General features: G+C 37.8%; 2 protein-coding genes across 2 annotated transcripts; both read right to left on the bottom strand.

The window, feature by feature from the left end:
* Positions 1 to 212: 212 nt before the first annotated feature.
* On the bottom strand, positions 213 to 1,515 carry LOC104709655 (uncharacterized). The gene has a single exon (XM_087463379.1). The coding sequence runs from the start codon at positions 1,471 to 1,473 to the stop codon at positions 526 to 528; it is 948 nt and encodes a 315-aa protein (XP_087319505.1). The 5' UTR covers positions 1,474 to 1,515; the 3' UTR covers positions 213 to 525.
* Positions 1,516 to 3,081: 1,566 nt separating this feature from the next.
* On the bottom strand, positions 3,082 to 8,709 carry LOC104707439 (beta-adaptin-like protein B). Its single transcript, XM_087463378.1, has 15 exons — positions 8,242 to 8,709; positions 7,451 to 7,648; positions 7,214 to 7,327; positions 6,838 to 7,088; positions 6,347 to 6,482; positions 6,027 to 6,206; positions 5,836 to 5,928; positions 5,539 to 5,750; positions 5,389 to 5,452; positions 5,097 to 5,276; positions 4,907 to 4,999; positions 4,361 to 4,758; positions 4,053 to 4,242; positions 3,768 to 3,971; positions 3,082 to 3,599 (listed from the first exon to the last, which is right to left on the bottom strand). Exons 1-15 carry the CDS (start codon positions 8,455 to 8,457, stop codon positions 3,300 to 3,302), a joined length of 2,829 nt encoding a protein of 942 aa, XP_087319504.1. The 5' UTR covers positions 8,458 to 8,709; the 3' UTR covers positions 3,082 to 3,299.
* Positions 8,710 to 9,371: the final 662 nt, after the last annotated feature.

Genomic DNA, 9,371 nt, shown 5'->3' with positions numbered 1-9,371 from the left:
GAGCGTAATCCTCATACGCATGGACCACACGGTGTAGTTGGTGATGGTAAGCATAGGACATTGGATGGACGAGGGATTGTTTTCTTTGGGTTTAGCCACAACGATATCACCCATGTTGCGATTTTAAACGGAAGAACTTAGGATCTAGTTTTGCTCTGATACCAAATAAAGAACTAGAACACAAGAAATTCAAAGAATTTAAGAACACAAGATCAAAAGAATTACTCTCTTTTATTAATCTTTAGGAAAATCACTCAAAACCTAAAGCTCTCTCTTGTTCTCTCAAAAACTCATAAGCTATGCAACACCTTTGCATCTTCTTATATAGTAAATACCTTAGACAAAGTTTCCTAATTCAAATTGGAAAACTAACTTATTAGATATCTCCTAAATCTCAAATATGTATATTTAGCTTTTCTCCTAAATATACTTGTCTTTGGCCTCAAGCTATGTCAAGCTTATTCAACAACATTTCGAATGAACGACATAGCCAAGACACCGCAAACAAGAATACCCGCCCCAAGTCTAGTCAACCTTCTTGCGACAAACTCCACAAACAGAATTGACAACACCAAGAACAGAAGTGCGAGAAACACGGTGGTCATGCCGATTGATGTTTATGAGGCGTGGAAGGGAAAGACAATCCTGATGTATCATGAAATCGCATTGAAAACATACGTAAGGGCTTCGATCTCCACTCAACCCGCAAGCATTACATGTAAAAGAATCAAGTCTTGGGCGAAAGATGAGTTTGTGAGCATGAGCTTTCAAATTTAGAACAAATTGTAGCGGTGGGTTCAAAACACAACGCATATCCAAGCTGAAGTTACAAGCAGAACAAAGATAAAAGAACCTATCTTTAATCTCTCTTCCGCAAAGACGACATTTTCCATCAGAACAGTTCGGTGGTTGACTTGTGTGGAACTTAAGAGGGTGTAAGTTGTGGTAAGTGTGGTTTAACTCTGACGGGTGTTTTGTCTCCGACAGATTCAATACGCAATCCAAATGGAAAGCCAAATCACATTCATCGCATTTGTAAGGAAACTCATAACCAATCTTACCACAGTTAGCATCACAGTCGAACTCGGTCTGCTCCTTGAAAAGGGTGAGCTTGTGGTGATGCGTCTCGGAAACGTCAATGGCTTCAGGTGGTGGGTACTTGGCACAGAATAGATCCACATCAAAGTCACAGATCTCACAACGATAGTGTAAATTCGTGATTGTCCTGTGACATAAATCACAGAAATTGTCAGGTTTACTTCGAAGCTCAAGAGTGTGAACAGAGTGAGATGGGTGGTCACTATATTCAGGGGACTCGCCACATTTCCTATGAACAAAGAAATCACAGCTTTTGCAGTAGTATCCATCACTGCTAGATTCCAAGCGTCCACAACAATCACCTTCCCGCAGATCATTCAAAGGCATCATAAGGTGCTCGTGGATCAACGGTAGTGACACTCCCTCAGATTCCATGGTCGTATACTACAAGAAGAAGGAAAAGTTGAATCTGAGATCTCAAAGCTATTCTTTTGTTATATAGAACTTTGTAGGCATCCAATAACAATTATATTTAATAATTAATAACTAAAATAACTGGACTTAGACTGACTACAACTATCAGGAGAAAGCAATTTTAAAAGGCATTAGCCGTTGATAAAAAAACAATGAGACTAGGGCCCGTAGTAATATTACATGGAAAAAAGTTTCGTTTTTTAATAAACCAGTGCTGTATGAATTCTAAACTGCCTTATCGTTGGTTTCATTCGGTGTTGAGGATATATATATATATATATATATATATATGTGTATGTGTGTGCAAAGTTTCTTGGCTTCTAAACAAAGATATATTGTATTGACTGCCTTCCCATGTTTGTAAAACCTCATGTTATGTGTTCGTCTTTGTCATAATAATTTTATATAAAAAAAAGGGAGCGTACGTGTTCGTTAGTCTTGTGTAGTATGTGGCTATAATATACATGTCTAGTAGACATTGTCTACAGTCTACTCTACGTTTTCCTTAAACAATGTGATTGAACACCTATTAAGAACTTAGAAGAAACAAGAACTTTGTTTTAAACATATTAATCACCTATTTCTAACCGTTTACGCATTATATAATTTGTTTAAAAATCATTCTACAGACACATCAGATAAAGTGTTACTTATAACAGCGACCGTACATAATTATTGAGGAGTCCACAGAATGAATACAACATAGATTGATCGAACTGTATGTTGTGGTGGAACCAAAAACTTAGTTAAAATCAGGGGAAAGATCACAAGAAAGGAATCAAAATCATCACACATTCACACCAAATATAATTAGATAAACAAAAAGATTAACAAGAAATGAATAAAAGTTGCATCATCATAAGAGGCTTGTTTGTCGAAGATAGTTCATGTTATTCTTTATCAAGATCAGATACCTAATTAGCGGCGGCAATGACAAGGTAACTCGGTGCTCTATTGTTTGCTGTAGATGTAGAGATCTAACAAGTATGTTGTGGGTAAGGCAAGTAACGAATAATCTCTATTGAGACTGTTAAGTCTATTATTTAGGGGTTCTCTTTAACACGGAGTTATTTCATTGTACCCACCTCATTATGTAGAAATTAGAATCTATACCGTTCTGTCCTAAGCTACCCATCCAAGAAGCTTCACATTGCAACTTGAATATACCTAGAGGAGGATGAGACCATTTGCTTGGAGGAGGTTTCTGCTTGTGGTGCTCTTTCACTTTTTTTTCATGATACTCAACTGTAACTCAAGTATACCCATATTGTTTATAAGAAATTTTATATTCATTGTGTGTGCCTGTGCGGCTAGCATTTCTTGAAAGAAACTACTTAATTTTTTTTTTTTTCACAACCCGAAACTAAACAGTAGGAATTTGCATTTAAATTATAATCCTTTTAATATACAAGATGGTTGTTCCATCCGTTGTGAAAGCCGTCTTTGGTATAGCCACAAGTGTACTAATTAAGAAGAAATGTTTTGAAAGTTTTGGCGTTGTCCACCAATAGCATCATCAAGGGTCCAATGTAGCAAGATCATCCATGGTGATTTGGTTCTTTGATGGTGTTTGGTAAATAAAAGTGGTTTCAATACAAGAATTAGAAGAAATGAGTGAGCATTACAAATACCAAAACTAAATGGGTCCAACCGGAAGTAACACAAACAGGATTTATTACATACACTGAACTCAGTAAAAAAGGGTTGGAGATAACAAAAAAGAAAAAACAAAGAATCTGGAACCTTTTAGGTTTGGGTTTAAAGCATTTGACAACAATTAATTATCATCAAGCCCTGAAGAGAAGCTCGACAGCTTCGAAGAAGAGAGGTGCGATCTCGGGAGTGGGAGTCTTCACTGCGCATTTGAGACCTGGTTGGCCCACCATAGCAGTGAGCTCGATCAAAAACGGTACATCTCGTGGATCCTTTGCTGATAAGTAGATCACGTCTTGGTTCCCATTCTTGCGCTTTGCTATGAAGAACATGTTGAAAGCTGTGAGCAAATCTATAGTTGATTCGATGCTCGCGATGGTGATCCCGGAGAATTCTTTCTGGACTTCATTTGAGTCCGGTAATGACCTCCATGTCTGCGAAAAGACAAACCAAAACGTATATTCTTAAAAAAATTGCAGATATAAAAACCCAAACTATACAAACCTTAACAGAATTGGTTTTACAGTTGCCACTATTATCCTAAATCCAAACAGATGCGAATAGTCCAAATTTTAAGGATGTTTGGTACAATGCTATGTTACCTCAAGGAAGGTTCCACGTTCCATTCTACCGTCTTCACCGAAAAGAACATGAAGTATAATCTTATCAGTGAAGTACCAAACAGGCTGCTGATTGTTTTTGACAGCGACTTGTAATAGCGAGCTTGGAGGCCCAGCAGACATGTTTTGGAACAAGACCATAGGTAGCATTGTCCTGGCAGATGTTCCCGGTTGCATTGGCGGAATCTGAAATAATACAAACGCGGATATCAGTTCTAAAGATTCGTACCTAAGTTTCAGACATAAAAGTAGATTCAGATAGAGTACCTGAAGAGGTCCAGCAGCTGCAAGGCCGAATGTGTTCTTGTTAAACTGAATCATGAAACCATCAAGTACCGTCTGCGAGTTGTTCTCGAAGAGCATACTGTAGAATACTTGTCCATCTCTTCGGGATAATTGAGCGCTTATCTGTAGACCTTGACCACTTGAAGCTGGCACGACAACTGGCAAAGGAGGACTGTGATCGAGTTCATAAGATTCGATGAGCTTTACTATGAATTAGGTAACCGAAATTGATCTAATGTAATAAACTAGTCCCTACAATAGAAAGTTTTGTTATTCAAGACATAACTCACCCAGATGGAGTAATGGGTTCATCAACTGGGACAATAGCGGCATTATCCAATCCCATCAGGTCACCTAGCAAATCGGGCACAGGAGCTGGGACCGCTGGTGCAGGAGCTGGTTGTCTTCCGGCAGACTGTGGGATATTACCTGTGGTGGCTGGAGGGGAAGCTGCACTATCAACCGGATTACTAGATGAGTATCCTGCTTCGCTTCCTTCCGCAAAGTCCTCGTCTTCTGTTTTCTGAACTGTGGTTTTCAAGCGGGTAACAAAAGCTTCTGGGGGTTTATGGTACACAGACGACAAGGTCGAAATATTTGTAAGCAGCTCATCAAGAAGGGATGGGTCTAGTTGATTTGAGTCATCAGTAATCACAGGTTTTTCAGCCAAAACAACATCCTTGGCCGCCTAATGAAGAGAAATACCGCGATTAGCAATATATATCTCAAGAGAAAGCTCAACGGGGTATGTGTTGCTTGAATAAACAATTCTGAATATATTCCTTCTGGACTAGCTGAGTACTAAAAAAGCTATGAAATATCAAAATGACACACACCTCAGGATCAGTAGATAGAAGGCGCCAGTATATGTATGCACGATCTCTGAGATCAGGATTATCCGTCTCCACAGTAGCGTTATTTAAGACAACCTGAAAACATCAAACATAACGTAATGCCTGTCGTCACATACATGATACATGCACATCAATCAATCATAAAACAGTGTGAGCAAGGGAAAAGCCGAACCTGAATCATTTGTTGAGGGCCTTCAGTTGGCTTCTTCAGAAAGAGCTTAACAGTAGCAGTGAGAAGCTGCAGCTGGACCTGTGCTGGTTCCTCAGGAAAACTCTCAAGGAAGCTTTCAAGAAGCTCATCCGCATTGTCAATTCTTTCAGCATATTCACCAATAATCCATATCATAGATGCCTTCAAGTTGCAATTTTCCAATAGATGTACAATTATAAGTTCAGTGATTTATGGTCAAAATTAAGATAGTATTTCAAATTTAATAAACAAAGAAAACAAGAAAGTTCATTACCTTAGCTTCTGGTTCATCCAAAGTGTCTAAACTCTCACAGAGTGTTGCAATAATGGACTCATACCTGTATGGAATTTGAAATAGCATCAAAAATATTTAAAGAAGAATTCAAGATGCCATTACGAAAGTGATTAAGAAATGTCAACTTACGTGTTTGGATATCTTCTGAAGATATCTTTGATGACAATAATGGCCTCCTGAACAACATAGTTTACTTTGATCTTGATCAACTCAAGCAAAACGCTGATGCACCGTTCGGCTGCTCTCTCTAGTTTAATAGCACATCGGCCTATTGCACGAACAGCCTTTCTAACAAAATCAACGTCTACTTCCGTGGCATACTCTTTGAACTCCAGAAGAACCTACATTAGCATTTCTCCAAAAAATCATAATATGCACCAACAATAATAGAGACATACAGAAGATGGTAAAGTTCAGTGAGGATACCTGGTCTATGTTTCTGTCCGAGGCAAGTTTAATCATAATCTCCAACTTCTCCATCTTAACATAAATTGGGTCATTATACTTACAGAAGAAAACCTGAAAGAAAAAAAAAAGATAACTTGCAACATAAGTACTAAAAGCAAGGATGTAACAGTTGCGTCGTCTGAGAATTAACAAAGCACAGGTCAAACTACCTTAATTTCATGGGCAAGGATAGTGGGTCGTTTCTGGACAATAAGATTAATGTTACGAAGTGCAACATATTGTATCTCAGGTTCTGCAGAAAGCAATGTAACAAGGGGTGGAGCCATCTTCTTGCAAAGATTACGAATGACGTCTGTACTAGTAATAAGTTCCATTTGTTGAAGGATCATCTGTAAGGCAATTATCAAATATAGAACAGAAGTGGGAGCACATTAGAAAACATGCAAAGGTGTAGCTGATGGTTTACAAGCAAGTTTGACGAGCTACCAGTGAGCAGTAGAAGAATAACAATCAAATGAAAGTTGTTCACCTTAACAGCTGAAAGCACAACAGCGCAGTTGGCATGTTGCAACCTTGGCGTGACTCTCTCAACAATATTTTCAGCTTCGCGGGGATCAGCTGCTTTATACCTCGATAAAGCATCTAAAATAAAAACTTGACCCCACCTGCGATGATCATAGTGAGTACTAAAAGTGGAGGTGACAAAAGCTTATCCAACACTCATTTCCCCAAACTTCAAAATAGTGGGTCATTTATCTACAGATAAAACCTTCAATAACGAAAAAGTAATTTTCCAAACTGCTGTCTGATAATGGACATGAAGACAAAGCATAAACAACTGAGGCCATACCACATCTAGCTAGCAATTTCATAATCCATCACCGTTCCACTAACCTCTAATCTTAGGTCAATACCTTTTATGTTCTTCGACTAGGAAAGCTTTCGACAACTGGCCATAAATATTCAATACTAAACAGAATGCAGTGAAACAATAGAAATGGCGATAAGGAGAGGGCTTACTCAGTGCATTCATTTAGAGCGGTAAGGAGCTTCGTAAGGGTTGTACTATTGATCTCAAATACGGGGCTAGTACTATTCTCTTGAATCTCTGCAAGGGCTGCTACAGCATTGGCAACAACCATCGGATTGTTATCTGATATCAAATCCTTCAAGGCGTCAAGGAAACCCCTATCCTCAACCAATTCAGCATTTATGTCAAAAAGCTTAGCAACGCAAATAGCGGCCGTCTTCCGGACATATGGATCATCATCCTAAAGAAAACATTATGCAGAGGATAGTGTAAATACTGACTAGTTAAGATGAAACAGATTCTTAAGGGCAATAATTGAGATGTTGGTATCAAATCCCAAAGAAGCGGTAAGATTTAAAACTCAACCTTTAGGCACTTCTGAAGAGGATCACATAGATATTCTGTGATCTTATCAACACGAATGCAGCCCATTGTCCGCACAGCCAAAGCGCGGATCAACGGATTTGGATCCTGTGAATCCTGTAGAATACAAATTAACAATTAAATTAATGATCACTTGATCAGCTCCTTTCCATTTTCTCTTATTACCCCAGGGTCAGAACAGAGCAAAGGAGTGCGAAAAGTCAGGTGTTTGAGTGTTACCTTTACAAAAGTATTAACTGCTAGAATAGCAAGATCTGGCTGGCTTTTCGCATAATTAATGAGATACAAGTAAACAAGCTTCTTCAACTCCAAATTTTCCGTTTGCATGCAATTGACTACATCAGTGAAAAGTGATGAAACATCCTTTCCAACAGTCATTGCTGCAATAACCTTCTTAACCGCATCTTTTCTCTTATCCTAGGAAACAGAAAGTATACATGAAAAATTAACAAAACTGAAGCCAAAATAGAAAAGCACCCTTCCTTCTTAATATCATTAACATATGCATCCTATTGAACAGTAACTTTGAGCACAAACAATGTCAGTCGTACTAATGTTAATAGCTTAGTCTAGCCTCTTCCTTTGCAAAAACAACTCCTAGATCGAAACGGCAGTTCACTGATCCTCTAACAAACGCACTGATACAGATTTAACGAGTTCTGATTCACCAACCTATACTCCACTAATAAGTCACTACGAGATTGCACACATCTAATTCATAAGCCATTCTCAGTTTCTCTCCAATTCGAGCTATATCTCAAAGAATCATCCTTCTTCCCACAAAAATAACGAAACCAATTCCACTAAAAACAGCAACAAAACTTTACAGATTGATAATTCAAATCCAGATCTACCAAAATTTGCATGAATAACAAAATTATAAAGGAGAAAAGGATCATCGACGGAGAGATCGTGAATGTAATAATGGCGGCGGATCACAGATCCACATGTAAAGACAAAAAAAAAAAAAAAAAAAAAGAGTGAGGTTAAGAAGAAGAAGAAAAGAAAACCTTATACTGGGAATTAAGCTCTTCCTTGAGCTCAGGGATCTCTCCCTTCTTCGTCGTCGAGAAGTACTTTGAATCGTGACCACTCATTTTCTCCTTTCTTCTCCCCCGACGACGATCTTTCTTCTCCGAGATTATGTGAGACAGAGAGAGAGACACACACACAGAGACGATGACGGAGAAATGGTGAAAGGGAAGACGCCGGTGACGATTTTTCATCGACTAATGGGCCGATTTTTTAATGGGCTTAATGATAATTGAGCCCATATTTGAAATTGTCCAGGGTGGCTTTTGAATAATTTAGCGAAATTAATATTTGGTTATATTATTTAAAGAGAATTTTCAAATTAATCCCTGTACTTTTATATCAGTACAGGAAGGACCTCTGGGTTTAAATGGTAATCTTGAGCTTCTTGTGTGTGAGTGAGAATTAATAGTGAAACTGACATATTATTTGTAGCTCTAAATGACAACGACGAAGAGACTTCAAAATCTTGATAAATGATAAATGATGAATGATAATTCTTTTTGTTGTTTCTTATAAACCACAAAAACTTTGGGATAAACCTTTTTCCAACATGATAATGATTACTAACACGCTCTCTTTAAAATGTTGGGATAAACCTTTTTCTCTTTTACTTTTTGTGGAAACATTTAAGATAATGTTGGTTTTGTAAAGTATATGTGTTTGCTATTATAATCTTGGAGTTTTTCGTAAGAAGTGGCTGGTTAATTACCATATTATCGAATGAGCTTTTGACAAGTCGTCGTACATATTTTTAAAGATTATCGCATGCATGAACCTTCGCTGATATAAGTATTGACAAACTCATAGCCGTCACTCATTGGTGGACTGATGACAAGAAAAATTCGAAAAAGTAAGAGAGCTTTAGTACTTGACGTACGGTTGAACTTTCAACGGTGGCGTCACTCACAAATGGAATATGTTGACAAATATTCCAATTATTCTATATGTTTTCAATGTTTTGATAGATCACGATTTGGTGACGAAATTATTTAACTAATTAATTATAGGGATTAATTATCCAATCAGAATAAACGAAAACCAAGAGTTTGGAAAAATGAGAACAAAAATTAAAGATCCATGTAAACTTCGAACTGGTCCGGCTCAA

Source organism: Camelina sativa, chromosome 8 (assembly GCF_030686135.1).
Source record: "Camelina sativa cultivar CO46 ecotype springtype chromosome 8, ASM3068613v1".
Taxonomy (NCBI): Eukaryota; Viridiplantae; Streptophyta; class Magnoliopsida; order Brassicales; family Brassicaceae; genus Camelina; species Camelina sativa.
This window is presented reverse-complemented; position numbering and strand designations above follow the sequence as displayed.

Bases quoted from the DNA above. Each gene is read 5' to 3' on its own strand.
- LOC104709655 (XM_087463379.1), bottom strand. From the start codon at position 1,473: ATGGAATCTGAGGGAGTGTCACTACCGTTGATCCACGAGCACCTTATG.
- LOC104707439 (XM_087463378.1), bottom strand. From the start codon at position 8,457: ATGAAAAATCGTCACCGGCGTCTTCCCTTTCACCATTTCTCCGTCATC. The intron at 7,649-8,241 runs GTTTTCTTTTCT...TCTGTTTCCTAG, and splicing joins AGCTTAATTCCCAGTATAAG to GATAAGAGAAAAGATGCGGT. The intron at 7,328-7,450 runs GTAACACTCAAA...TGTATTCTACAG, and splicing joins CAGTTAATACTTTTGTAAAG to GATTCACAGGATCCAAATCC.